This window comes from Neophocaena asiaeorientalis, unplaced genomic scaffold (assembly GCF_003031525.2).
Source record: "Neophocaena asiaeorientalis asiaeorientalis breed wild unplaced genomic scaffold, Neophocaena_asiaeorientalis_V1.1 scaffold150, whole genome shotgun sequence".
NCBI classification, from domain to species: Eukaryota; Metazoa; Chordata; class Mammalia; order Artiodactyla; family Phocoenidae; genus Neophocaena; species Neophocaena asiaeorientalis.
This window is the reverse complement of record NW_020176571.1, coordinates 16018417-16033007: the sequence shown is the minus strand read 5'-3', so window position 1 is coordinate 16033007 and position 14591 is coordinate 16018417. Positions and strand designations below refer to the sequence as shown.

The window sequence follows — 14591 nt, the reverse complement described above, 5'->3', positions numbered from 1 at the left end:
TATATCAATGGGCACAGGCAAAGTTAAGCAGAATGAGTAAATAATATAAGGAATTGGTTTATAAATTAAAATATTTAAGATTAACTTTACCATCTACACCTTCTGTAACATGATTAATTATATTTGTTATCACGTACATTATCTAATACTTAGGATCAAAAACAAAGTAGACATCTTTTTGAAAGGAGAAAGAATTTACACATTTAAAACCCTTTTGATTAAAACTTGCTTGCAGAATTTCCAGAAATTGGAAAACATGCCTTCAAGTCATCATTTGTCTAAAGCTGCGTTTCTTTGCCTGGCCAATAGCTGGGTTGTAGCAAATGATCACTCGTCGTACAGTTTTCCTTACTGATTCTTGTAGACACCATTGTTCTTTCTCTCTTGGTTCTGAAGCTTCTGTGTTTTGAAACATACTTTTTCTTTAAAGTGAAAAGTACTGCAATACTTAGGAAAATGGACATTGTGCCAAGGATCATGGTTAGTCCCAGATACATGTGTCTAGAAGAAGAGAGAATGTCCATCTTAATTATGGCAACTATCCAACTTTAAATGAAATGTAATAATATCATCCAAAAATATCAATATCAATAAAACTATCATGAGGATGGTTTTAAGAATGCAGATTCAGTGGCTATAAAAGACCTTTCTATGAACATTTGACAGACTATTGAAGGCAGTAAGCTAATATAAAGCAATTTTAGTAGTACCATCATTTTCAGTCACTGATAATTATATAATCCGTCCCATCCTCTCTGTAAATTATTTCCTTAGACCAGGTAACTATATCCCTGTTTGCCCAGAACAGTCCCAGATTATGCTAGTGTTGTCCCAGTGTAGTTTTTAATAGTGCCCCCTTTCACTCTCAGGAGTACCCAGGTTTGCATGATAAATTATGTGGTTACCCTCCCCTCGAAGCTTGCCCAAATTCACTTCTACGGAAAAACTGCAAGAAGCAACATTGAGGGGAAATCAGAGCTCTCGGTAGAGTAGACTGACTTAAGAACAAACCAGAGGTTTCAATCCATTTCTTCCATGAGTAGCCTTTAGTTCTACATTAGGTTATAAGACACAAAGGTTTGAAAGGACAGGTTAAATGATTCATGCTGGTTACCTTGTATGTACACTCATAGTCTCTGATTGAATTACATTGTCTTTGCACTAAAATACAGCCTTAGTAAATGTGAATAAAGTGTCAATTCTCCTCATAGATCAGGTCCCTTTCAAAGACCAAAATAAATTTCTCACATAACATCAAAGCCTATTAAGCAAATTTATTTGAGATGGTCGGCTAAATTCACAGCCAACTTCCAACTTACACAGTTCAGCACCAAGTTTATTTCTCTAGAGAATACTCAGCTTGTAAAGTGAAAAAAAAAAAATCCTTCTTGCTTTTAAGCCATTGAAGTATTGCTTTAAGCAATAAGGAAACTAAATGTTTGATGAATTGAACTGAATGATACCATAGTGAAAAAAACCCATGCCCTCAACCCCATACACACTCACACACACAGAGAAAACCTTTTACTTTTATGCATTTCAAGTACTGGAATAATTGAACATCAGTTTGGCAATAAAAGCCGGACAGATTTACAGCCAAATCCAACTCTTGCCCAGAGGGATTATATCTGACGTAAATGGGACAGTTTGGCTCAGTTTGAAAAAGAATAGAATTAAACCCCAAATGTGACCTAGATTTAAATGCTTCTGAGTTTCAGGGAATTAACTCACTTGTGTGCACAAACTTTGAAAATTCTACTCTATTCTGAAATCTTATGTCTTTTTTCTTATATATATATTTTAAATGATTACTCATTTAAAATGGGAGTCAAGATTAAGAATGGGGGAAAAACGAAAGATCTAGCCAAATAATCAGATAATAATAGAATTATTCTATAAAACAGAACAAGCTTTTTTAAAAATTTTATTTTATTTTTATTTTTGGCTGTGTTGGGTCTTCGTTGCGGTACGCGGGCTTCTCATTGTAGTGGCTTCTCTTATTGCAGAGCACGGCGCACGCGGGCTTCAGTAGTTGTGGCACACGGGCTTAGTTGCTCCACAGCATGTGGGATCTGCCCGGGCCAGGGCTCGAACCCGTGTCCCCTGCATTGGCAGGTGGATTCTTAACCACTGCGCCACCAGGGAAACCCCAGAAAAAACTTCTTGATTAGACTCTCCTTTTCCTTACAAGCAATGAAACTACATGAGGATTATTAGTGCCAATTGCATTGTGCAAACCTGGGATGTGGTAGCCGTGAGATGTGGGAATGAGTTTGATACGGTACCTAAAAGCATTTGAGTCATATAATCTGCAGGATCCTCTACTTCCACATCTTTTAAATCCCCATTTGAGGCATGAAGTATCAATCAAAACTCCAAAATATACGGGAGCTGGGATTCCTGCTGTGAGAAAAACAAATAATTGCTACTAAAAATATACGCATATCTTTTTGGTTAGCCTATAATTAATGATTCTCGGAAACCACAGTCAGTCCAAAATTCAGTGCTTTGGAGATGACAGGGCATCTGTAGAAAACCAGAATATGTCACCCCAAAATATGCCTCTGGTATAAAGATTATTTTGAGCTGATAATTTTGAGAAGCAGAAGTCATAGGAGAAGCTCTGAAGACACAGCATAAGTTTCCTTTTTGTAAGGAAGATGCACATTTACAAAGGAAAATATTTGCAAGGGTCTCTCCCTTTCTGTACCAGGATGAGAAGAATTCCAGATTCAAAAAAGAGCTAAGTGACCCTGTTTTGCATAAAATCCTGTAAGCAAGAAGATCACATAAAGACATCGAACAGTCAGTTTAGATTATTTGGTATCTTAAATAAAAATTCTCTTTATATACATTGTCCATCTAAATAGATTATTTGCCACTGAAAAACATTTAGGTGATAACTAACTTTACATTGCTCTTAATAACGTGAAGATGTTCCTCAAGATTCAAATGCTTGCCATCTTCTGTATGTTTTAAATTTTTCATAATGGGAAATTCAAACATTCACAGAATTACAGAGGATGATGTAATACAACCTCATGTACTGTCACTAACTTTAACAATCATTGATATCAATATTTTGCCACTCCCGTGTTATCTCTCTCCAGTCCCACAGCCCAACGTGCATCCAGAAACTATTTTTTAAAATATTTTAAGAGATACCTCAGATATCACGTCATTCTCCTTATATGTATCTCAGAACACATCTCTGACATTTTAAAAAATATATCACTCTGCCATTTAACACATGACACATTTTATAATTTCTTTAATCCTATCAAAAATTCACATTCAAACTTTTCTGAATGTCTTCAAAGCATTGTTTTAGAGTTGGATCATTCTAATCAGGATTCAAACCAGGTAGGCAGGAATAAAGAGGTAGACATAGAGAATGGACTTGACATGGGGTGGGAGGGCGAAGCTGGGGCGAAGTGAGAGTAGCACTGACATATGTACACTACTGAATGTAAAATAGTTGGCTGGTGGGAAGCAGCAGCATAGCACAGGGAGATCAGCTCTGTGCTTTGAGATAACCTAGAGGGGTTGGGATAGGGAGGATGGGAGAGGGGCTCAAAAGGGAGGGGACATGGGCACATGTGTATGCATACGGCTGATTCTCTTTGTTGTGCAACAGAAACTAACACAGTACTGTGAAGCAATTGTACTCCAATAAAGATCTATTTAAAAAATTTTAGTTGATGGCTCTTTATATCAGCTTCTTCTCCAACTTTTTTTTTCATACTAATGATTTTTGAAGAAAGACATTTGTCCCGTAGAACACGCCACAGTCTGGATTTGACTGATTGCTTCTTCCTGACGTCATTTACTTTGTTCTCCTATCCTTCATTTCTCCAATAACCTGGTAGTTAGCTCCTGCATAGACTCTGGCAGGAACAAGGCACGGGTGGTTCTGTGTGTTCTGGCAGAAGTCACACGCTGTCTACTTGCCACTCTTTGTAATGTTAAAATGGATCTGAGACTCAGGCTATGCCCTCCATTATGAAGTTTTTCATCCATTTTCACCTATAGCTCTCAGCAAATGTTGATGAGGTTGCAAAACAGATGGTTAAAAATTATATTATTCCTTGTGTAAAATTATTTAGGATTTTTCTATAAGAGAATTTTCCTTCATGACTATTTATTTGATTACTTCGAAGTATAGTTTATTTCGAAGGAAATATAGAAGGAAGGCAGGATGAATGCTCAGTTCTTTCCATTTATCAGTTTTAAAAATAATGAATTGGTGCCCTAGTAGTCTCCAAAATTATTTAGGTATCATTACAGATTTACGTCTTTTTATATATTCACTGTATTTCAAGACATGGCAGATATTATAATGATTAGTTATGTTATATATTAATACAATAATATTGTTTATATTACGTATATTGTTTTCAAATTATCTCACCTTAGGCCAAGCTCCTCAAATTGGTCCTGTGTCCTTTTGACATATCCCTTTGATAGCTTTCTCACTTTCTTGCACAAAAGTTGTCCCACAATCATCTTATGCATTTTCTACCCTAGACCTTGGTCAGTTCTCCAAGGTGCTGTGGTTTCTTTATTGAGGAGTGATATTTAGATAGCACAGATTCATTGCTATGGGTGCTCATTTCTCCTGGGTTAAATAGATTCTAGATTTTTCAGGAGACAGAGTTATAAGATACACATTATTTTAAAATAAAGCTATATGAATTCATATTAACATTTTAAGTTTAAATTAAGAATGAGTTTTACTTATTTTATTTTATGCTTTTATCGCTTTTCTATTATGCTGAAAATATTGATTCCTAATGATATTAACATAATATCTTATTTACTTTAACCTGAAAATACACAATAGTTTTAACATAACAATGCCAAAGTTAGTATTAATGACAAGACCATAAAATGTACTGAAGCAATGGGGATTTGGTAATAATCCTATTTTCCATGTAGTTTAAAGTTTTTTTCTGTATGGTTATGTCACCCATGTAATATAGAGTTAGTTTTGGTTTGTTTTAAGAATTTCTTTGGTTCTGTTAATTTAATTATTTTAAATTATATAAAATTTTTGCATGCTTTCAAATTAAAAATTGTACAGCAGTTACATTTACAAAGTCTCATTTCCATCCTGTTTTCTCTCCCCTTTTTCCTTTCTTCCCTAACAGGTAAAGTTTTTATAAAAATAGTATTAGTTTTTAGTTTATGCTTCCATTGTTTCTTTTTGTTAATAAGAGCAAATACCTCTGTGTGTGTGTGTATAATATTTCCACCTTTCTATACTTACACCAAATGCATCACTATATACATTGTTCTACATTTTGCTTTCTTTCACTTAAAAGCATATACTGGAGATCACTTGATATGAATTGTGTCCCTCCAAAATTCATATGTTGTAGCCCTAACTCCCAATGTGATTGCATGTGGAAAAAGTAAGAAGATAATTAAGGTTAAATGAGGTCATAAGGGTGGGGCCCCAATCTGATAGGATTGGTGTCCTTATAAGAAGAGGAAGAGACACCAAAGGTCTCTCTCTCTCTGTGCACTGAGAAAAGATCCAGGGAATGAACAGTGGGAAAATGGCCAGCTGCAAATAAGGAGAGGTCTCACCAGACACCAACCCTATTGGCACATTGATCTTGGACTTTACAGCTTTCAGAACTATGAGAAAATAACTTCCTGTTGTTTAAGCCCCTCAGTCCAGGGTGTTTTGTTATGACAGCCAGTACTGACTAATATACTTGGTAACATTAGAGAGAGATTTTCCCCATTTGTCCATACAGCTGCGTAATATTCTATTATGTGGGTTTACTATAGTTTATTTAACCAGCTCCTACTGATGTACATTTAGACTGCTTGTAGTCTTTTACTATTGTAACTAATGTCACAGTGATTGAACATCCATAAGATTAGACTTACTTCATACTTTTGCTAACACATTTTTGACATCAATTCCTAGAAGTGGGATTGCTAGGTCAAAAGATAAGTAAGTCTTTATGTAATTTTGTTAGTTATTGCCAAATATCCCTCTCCAGAAATAGTATAATTTTCATAACAGCAGTGTATAAGTGTATCGATTTTCTATTTGTATTGTAATACATGACAAACAACATTTGGTAATTTGCCTATCTGATAAGTAATAATCAGTATCAGTGTAGTTTTAATTTGTACTCTTCTTATTATGAGGGGTCTTTACCATCTTGTTATATATTAAGAGGTATTTACATTTATTTTTCCATGAAATGGTTGTTTATATCTTTTACCCCATTTTCTCTTAGGGTGTTGATCTTTTTGTTCTCAGTACTTAGGCGTTCTCCTTATAATAGGGATATTAGCCACCTGTCTGTTATATACATTGAAAAAAATTGTATGTAGTTTGTCATTTGCTTTATGATATTTTTGTCATTTTCAAGTATATATATTTTTTATACAATTTGGAAGGTTACTTTCCATTTATAAAATATTGGCTATATTCCCCATGTTGTATAATATATCCTTGAGCCTATCTTTTTACCTGGTAGTTTGTGTCTACCACTCCCTCATCCCTATATTGCCCCACCACCACTGGTAACCACTAGTTTGTTCTCTATATCTGTGAGTCTACTTTTTTTGGGTTATATTCACTAGTTTGCTGTATTTTTTAGATTCCACATATAAATGGTATCATACAGTATTAAGTATATTTTCATTTTTATGGAATCAACTTTTTGAATTATTTCTTTTACTTGAGATCTTTTTCACACTGTAGGTTATATCTGTGTTCTCAAAGGGAGGTAGATAGATTAATTACAGCCAGGGATGTACTTCAGGCTCAATAGCCTTTTTTCTAGATAATCTCTGTTTTTATATTGTAGAATTAGAGCCAGCCATGATGGCTTAAACCTCCATTTTTGTTGTTTTCCCAATTTTATCAGGATTATATTCTATCTTCACATATATCCATTTTTATATCAAGATTTATGTAAACCATAAGATTTATATAAAGCTCTGAATTTGTTTTTCTTCCAGGTAGTTCCTCTCTGTCAAGTTACAGAGGAACATTTACAATGGTTTTTACTATCTTCTTTAGAATATAAACTCTTTAAGGACAAAAACCTCATCTAACTTAATCACTCTGTTTTTTATGGGTTTTAACTAATGAATATTGAAAAATCTGGTAGTCAGAAGAAATCATTCCTATTACGTTTAACAAATTGTGAATTCAAATCCACACTTTGATTGTTTGAATGATCTTATCTTTCTACCAATGATATATCCTAGTATTGAGAGTAGCTCAAAAGAATTCCTTCCATCTAATAACTTAAAAAATTATATTTAGACTTCAGCTTTTCTTACTGATTTAATTTTTGCTTTCCTCTCAGAGGGCTCTTTTATAACAGCAATGGATTTTTTGACACTAGACCCATGCTAGATGAGACAAGATTGTTAAAAAATGCCACTACTCTTATAATCACTTTATCATGGGTACAGCATTGGTTCTTAATATTTCTGAAAAAAAGGAAGAGTGTAGTCAAGGAAAAGAGGGAGGGAAGAAAGATATGAAGGAGGGAAGAAGATTAAAAGAACAGGGATCTACTACTGACATCATTCAGTTATGTGTCATAATTCTGTAAAAATATTTAGAAAATTATTCAAAATACACTTGTAATGGCTACCATAATTAAAGCATAGATTATACTTACCAAGAACTCTTACTGCTAAGGTGTAGATACCCAGGGCAAAAGACTTAAGTTGTGGCTTAATGCACCTAAAATCAACAAAAGCATTATGATAAAAAATATAATAGTACATTAAAGCAAATAGTAATGTCAGTGATAATCTACTGAACACACATGAAATGATGTTAGAATTCAAGTAGCATTTATGGAGAATCCACTAGTATTCTAGCATAGGGAAAGCAAATTATGTAAAAGCCTTGTTCCATTATATGCAGTGTATCGAGGAATTTATAGTTAATATTTCTAAAAGGTAAATCACTCTTACATGACATATTCAAATGGTGTTAGGTAAAGTAAAATCAAATTTAATCAGTAAAATAACAAGGACTCACAGGGAAAAAAACTCTAAGAAATTATAAGAATTTGAGGCACAGTAAAGGATTAATAACCTATAAGTAGTTTTTGTGGGGTTTGGTCTAAAAGCACAGGACCCTATTGACTCAAGTTGAATCAGAATAATTGTGACATGTTAAGTGTTTTTGCTAAATAGTGGGGACCTGAATTTACCAGTCAAGTACAAAAGTACCTAAAATAACAAGACCATCCTTAATATGACTGTATAACTTTAACTGATGGATTGGCCTATAGATTTTAGATGTATAATCATGAGGATATATAATAACTACTGAGTGTTAACCATAGTAGTAAGTTCTTCATATGTATAATATTTAGTCTCTGCTTTAAAAGAGTCTAAAATTACAACTCTTCCCCTTGAAGCAAATGACATTTTCTTCTGACATCAAAATAAAGTGTGGTGCATTTGAGGGACTGGCGGTAAGGAAAATTCTTCCTCTATTGGCCTGATTATTCACTTGACCCAGGTGACTACTTGGCACAAGGTAAGCAAATGTTGGAGAAATAGGTACCCATGAAGAATGATCCTGGTCTGAGAATTCTGGGGCAATGCTTTCCCATCAAACCCATGTTTCCATTTGAAAGCATCAATATCTCATGTTCTCCTTAAGCCCTTTTACAAAAACAGATTTCTGGATGTTAGAACCTATCTTCTGTAGATCTTTCCTAATCAATTTCTATAATATAAGTTGTGGGAAATTAAAGCTATATACAATATTTTGATTACTTTCATTTTAGAAAAACTTAATATCCATCTTTTGATATATGAATTAATTTCAAAATCACATAATCCATCTCAAAAGATTGATTTACAATAAAATTTGACTTTTCATGTTTAACAATTTAATCGAAATTTGTAATATCTTTAGGTGATTTCGATCAGTTGTTTAACAGTAATACTTACAACACTAATTCAATGAGGAGGATAATTTTATCACTGAAAATACTTGTTACAAAACTATTTTTTTTTTTTTTCCCGCAGTATGCGGGTCTCTCACTGCTGCGGCCTCTCCCGTTGCGGAGCACAGGCTCCGGGTGCGCAGGCTCAGCGGCCATGGCTCACGGGCCCAGCCGCTCCGTGGCATGTGGGATCCTCCCGGACCGGGGCACGAACCCGTGTCCCCTGCATCGGCAGGCGGACTCTCAACCACTGCGCCACCAGGGAAGCCCAAAACTAATACTTTAAAATTTGAATTTACTTATATATTTTATCGAGATCTAGGATAGGAGAGCCAATAAAAACTGTTCAAGCATAAATTATAACAGAAAAACTTCTACTCAACCACATTATCTATATAAAAACCTAAAGTGGGAAAAGCATAAAAGTAGAACAAGTTTCCTAAGAGAGCCGTAAGGAATCATAATGATTCCACAGAGCAGAGTTTGAAATCACTGCTGTAGATGATCACAGTATGTCATGTTAAAATTGGGGCAGGGAGGGCTTCCCTGGTGGCGCAGTGGTTGAGAGTCTGCCTGCCAATGCAGGGGACACGGGTTCAAGCCCTGGTCTGGGAAGATCCCACGTGCCACGGAGCAGCTGGGCCTGTGAGCTACAAATACTGAGCTCTGCGCGTCTGGAGCCTGTGCTCCGCAGCAAGAGAGGCCGCGACAGTGAGAGGCCCGCGCACCGCGATGAAGAGTGGCCCCCGCTTGCCGCAACTAGAGAAAGCCCTCGCACAGAAACGAAGACCCAACACAGCCAAAAATAAATAAATGAATAAATAAATTTAAAAAAAAAAAAAAAAAAATTGGGGCAGGGAGAATCAGTGTTCACCTCAGAAGCAATATGTATCCAGGTATCCCGCCTAGAGATAAAGTATAGGATGTGATGACTGAAATTACAAGGAAATACAGAAACATTTGGGGACATCCATTATCTTTTTGACATCTGCCCACCATGCCTGAGGAATTTCCTGATTCTGAGGCGGCAATTCCCACACAGGTGCAGTTATTAAATATCTGTAACACAATAGGGGAAAATCCAATTATTGAGGTAACTTGTATATAAAATTAAAGACAACTATTTATTTTAAAAGAATTTATAGTATACATTTATTTCATAAACAGTGGGGAAGTTTTTATTTTTCTGTGTTAGAATATATCAAGCAAAGCAAAATCTAGAGAGACATTTCATTATCCAAAGAGCAGATGGTCTACAAACTGTTGAACCTATAGAACCATCTCCAAGCAAATCCCACCAAAGCCAACAGTACCTTATGTTCTTCTCTACCATTTCTAAGTCTAAGCCACCATTTTTGCTTGCTTTGATTATCGCAATGGTCTCTTCATGTTCAACATGTTTCTACTCTCTTTTCCACAATAACCCAAGTGAGCCTTTAAAAATAGCAGTCAGATTGCATCACTATTCTCAACCTTCCAATGACTTCCCATTGTACTTGGATAAAATCCCAAATCCTTATAGTGGCTTCCACACTATCCATGATGCAGCTCCTGAATCCCACTCTGATCTCATCGCCCAATGATCTTCCTCCTCTCCCTCTACTTCAGCCACACACATGGGTGTCTGTGGGACCTTGGCCAACCCTCAAACATGGTGAGTCTACCCAGGCCTCATGGCCTTCCTATTTTCTCTGCTGAGCAATTCTTCTAGGGAGTTACATGGCCAGCACACACACTTCAGGTCTCTGGCATGCAGTGTTTTCAATAAATGGAAACTCTGGTTAAGAAAAATCTTCCAGTGCAACTAGAGATTATCATATTAAGTGAAGTAAGTCAGAAAGAGAAAGAGAAATGCCATATGATATCCCTTATATGTGGAACCAAAATACGACACAAATGAACCTATCTATGAAACAGAAACAGTCACGGACATAGAGAACAGACTGGTGGTTGCCAAGGGGGAAGGGTTTAGGGGAGGGATGGAGTGAGAGGTTGGGGTTAGCATATATAAGCTATTATAATATAGAATGGATAAACAACAAGGTCCTACTGTATAGCACTGGGAATTATATTCAATATCCTATGATAATAAAGGAAAAGAATATTTTTTTTAAAAGAATGTATATATATGTATGACTGAACCACCTTGCTATACAGCAGTAATGAACACAACATTGTAAATAACTGTACTTCAATTAAAAAAAAAAAAGTAAATCCAAAGTAAAAGAGAAAAAGGAAAGAAAAACCTTCAAGCAGTTTGGGCCAAGGAGTAGAAGCCAAAGATTGGGCTTGGGGGAGGAAAGGAAAGAAGGAAGAAAAGGAAGGGAAGGTGAAAACTCAGATTTCAGATGGGTGGGTGGTCTTATATCACTGTTGCTAGAGACCAATCCTTTCTTCTCTGAATAAAATGTCAAAAATAATAAACAGAGAAAATCAACAAGGATGAATTTGTCTACAGAAGTGTTTGCCTAAGCATTCTTATCTAGTTGATAAAAATACATAAAGATATGTGTGGTTTAATTTTCAGCCCTCTAGGACTGTCAAATACAGGCAGATTTCATCAGCCACAAGTATAAAGCCATCCAGTCACTGTGCCATATACACAACGAGTGTAAGGAAGAATCTCTGCTTGGGACAGGGATGTAAAGGTGTGATTAGGGGGATGAATCTATTAATGATTGAAGTACATAATAACTGTTCACAGCTGGTTTCCTACCTATAGTTCCACCCTCATCTTCCTCTTACACCCTACAGGAACCCTTCATTCCAGCCACTACTCTTTTAATCATTACACACATTAGCTTGATATCGTGGGCAGAGCTGTCCCAGAACCATCAACCTCCTCACAATTGGATCCCTGACCCCTGGGTCTAGACCTTTTGGGCTAGACTTCCTAATACTGGCCTCTATTTGCCCTGTCCTCTAAAACCTGCAAGGACCAGGGGTCAGGAGAGATAGATCCCAATGCAGATGTTACTATATGATCTTGTGACTGAGACTTTCTCATTTGAAGCTAACATTCCTTATAAACAAAATGAGAGAACTAGATTATATAATTACAGAGTTCCTCCAGCCTATTTCATTATTCTAATTCTGACGGTAATTCTTCCAACAACTCTAGTTCTACTAGCAATGCTTATATTTCCTGTCTCCACACAAAAGAACAAGGGCAGAGTCAAAGCCAGGGATTCGACCGGTGTGGTCTGCTCCTAGGTTGGTCCCTGAGCCCCCATAGGATTGTATAGTTAAGCATTGTCGCAGGCCTGTGGTCACACACTTTAGAGAAGATGTCTTACAGTAGTCTTTCCACTCCCGGTGGAGGTTTGACAACCAGCAAGGCAAGCCGATGCATATGTAATTCCATTTGCACCACACATGGGTTCCCATTTTGTCTCTGAACATTTGCATCTTGAGTTGCAATCTGAAAAGAGAGCTCGTTCATGATAAGAGACAGGTTTGGTTCTGAAAAGAAATGTAATGGTATAAAATATTACCTCTTAGTAGGCAGCACCCTAATACTTTCAAAAATCAATGTTCTTGGGTGACATAAATGGCACTGCCAACAACGTTTGCTTTGGGGGAACACAATTGTCATCAGAAATGCCAGCTTCTGATCATTAAATGTGAATCCACTATTAAATAGCTTTCTCTTGAAAGTTATCTTTCTAGGTTTACAACTTCACATGATATCCAGTTCTTGGCTGATGGCTTTTACTAACAACTACTGACTCTAGAATCTTCTAACATTTTTCTATGCAGTGATGTATGAAAACAACTAACAAGATAGAAAAGTAAAGTAAACCTTAAGAGCAATTTATGACATTACTCTTATTATATATCAATATAATAACAACTTATATGATATTCCATCTCATAGAACTACTATGGATTTTGTCACCTCAAATGTAAAAGGAAAAGACCTTTGAGATGTCTTCTAGCAGGATGAAAGGGTGTTTAACTAGGCCTCCTAAGAAGTCATCCAGGGATATTTCATCTTATTCTCTTCTCTAAGGCGTTAAGTTTTAACTGAGACTGTGTTGTAGTATCTGAAAGTATAAATGTGTCTTTGAAAGCCTAGAATCAGACCACTATGGACACTGTAGGGCTGAGATTTTAGAAGGTTAGAGCTAAAAGAACCGTGAGTGTGATCTAGGCCAACTTCTCATTGGGCAAATCAGGAAAGTCAGGTCCAAAGTAGGCAGATAATTTGCTCAAATTCACGTTTGTTAGTGACAAACCCAGAATTAGAACCTTTCCAGGCCTCTGGATTCTACATTTTTGTCTTGCATCAGACTTATTCTCATCATTGCAGAAGAAAAATTTCTTCCACTATCATATCTAAAGCTTATCTATAGTGTTCCTGTTTAATGTCCAGAATCAAAACAGCCTTGTGGAACAAAGAAACTCTGGATAACCCCTGGAGAGCATGTTTATTTTATAAAGCCAATTCTTTTATATTACTGAAGGTACATTAAACTTATCACTTAGGGCAATCTTGAAGCAGAAATTAATTGCATGTATGTTTTATGTAGGATGTGTTGACAGTAGAGTTGTTATTTAAATTTTTAATTATGAGTTTTATCAAATATGCCAGAACGTTTATGCTGAAATGAGATTTTTCTTTCAAAATAACCATGTTGGGAGGGGAGAGATTTCCCCAGTGATGTTGCTTTTTCTTTGGCTCCGTCCAATAACAAAGCTGCTCTTAAAGGTTAAATCTTTGCCACTGTTGAGAATGTTCTAAAAAGACATGGAAAGCAATTTCAAAAGAGGGGTTTTAAACAATGATAGCATTATTGCAATATAGTTATAGTCTTTTGAGATGAACTGCTTTCAGGGGCTAGTATTCAATGAATAATTATTTTGTATAAAAATATTTAATCTTTTATTATCATCTGAGTATACTTTAATGTAAATCTCAAAATTTTTCTGTTGTTGTCTACTTACATATTTGCTTTGGCTTGAGGATAGCATAATGTTGTAGAAAGAACATTATACTTTGAGGAAGTTATTTGACCTTTCTAATCTCAGTTCCCTTTAAACGTGGGTAAAAAAACTTACTTCATAAAGGCATCTGAAGGTAGAAGTGAGATAATAAAACTAAGGTGTTTTCTAAATTGCAAAATATAAAGTACTTTACCACTGTCCATCCACCATGAGGATCTTAGGGATAGTAAAAGATGGCACAGGGCTTCTCCTCGCTCCAGAATCTTCTTGCAGCTACAACTAACATTCTTAATCTACATTGCTCACTGTTACCAAGGCAACACTACACTCCATTAAGTCTAACTGTTGCTTTGATAACTCTTAGAAGCAACGATATATGAAGTTTGCATTCATTAATTTTCCTGAACATTTTAGATGGCAAAAGTATAATTGATGTTCACTTAACAGGGGAAACCAGGATAATGAAGGTGATGGAACATAAACACAAGACAGATAGATAAATGTGGAAGGAAGCTGGAGAGCAAGCAGTGAGCAAGAAGCAACTGAACCATCAGGAAACAGAACATAATGTCAGGAGTGTTGGCCTTTGAATCACAGGCGAAATTTTAGGCAGTCAGGCAGATACAATCAGGGAGGCTGGCCTGGCAACTAGTAGCAGCTCAATAACTTTTTTTAAAACAAATAATGTAT

At 35.9% G+C, this 14591-nt stretch overlaps 1 protein-coding gene across 3 annotated transcripts in view; it reads right to left on the bottom strand.

Moving 5' to 3' along the window:
• Nucleotides 1–278: 278 nt before the first annotated feature.
• Nucleotides 279–14591, bottom strand: part of SLCO1C1 (solute carrier organic anion transporter family member 1C1) — a 47508-nt gene continuing 33195 nt past the window's right edge. For 2 of the 3 annotated variants that reach the window (XM_024733322.1, XM_024733323.1), the window contains 5 exons: nucleotides 12251–12416; nucleotides 9829–10013; nucleotides 7665–7729; nucleotides 2286–2403; nucleotides 279–501 (listed from right to left, as the gene is read on the bottom strand). In XM_024733322.1, the coding sequence (XP_024589090.1) occupies nucleotides 279–501; nucleotides 2286–2403; nucleotides 7665–7729; nucleotides 9829–10013; nucleotides 12251–12416 (757 nt within the window). Of the gene's footprint in view, nucleotides 502–2188; nucleotides 2404–7664; nucleotides 7730–9828; nucleotides 10014–12250; nucleotides 12417–14591 lie in introns of all 3 variants that reach the window. The other variant, XM_024733321.1, reaches the window with a different exon arrangement.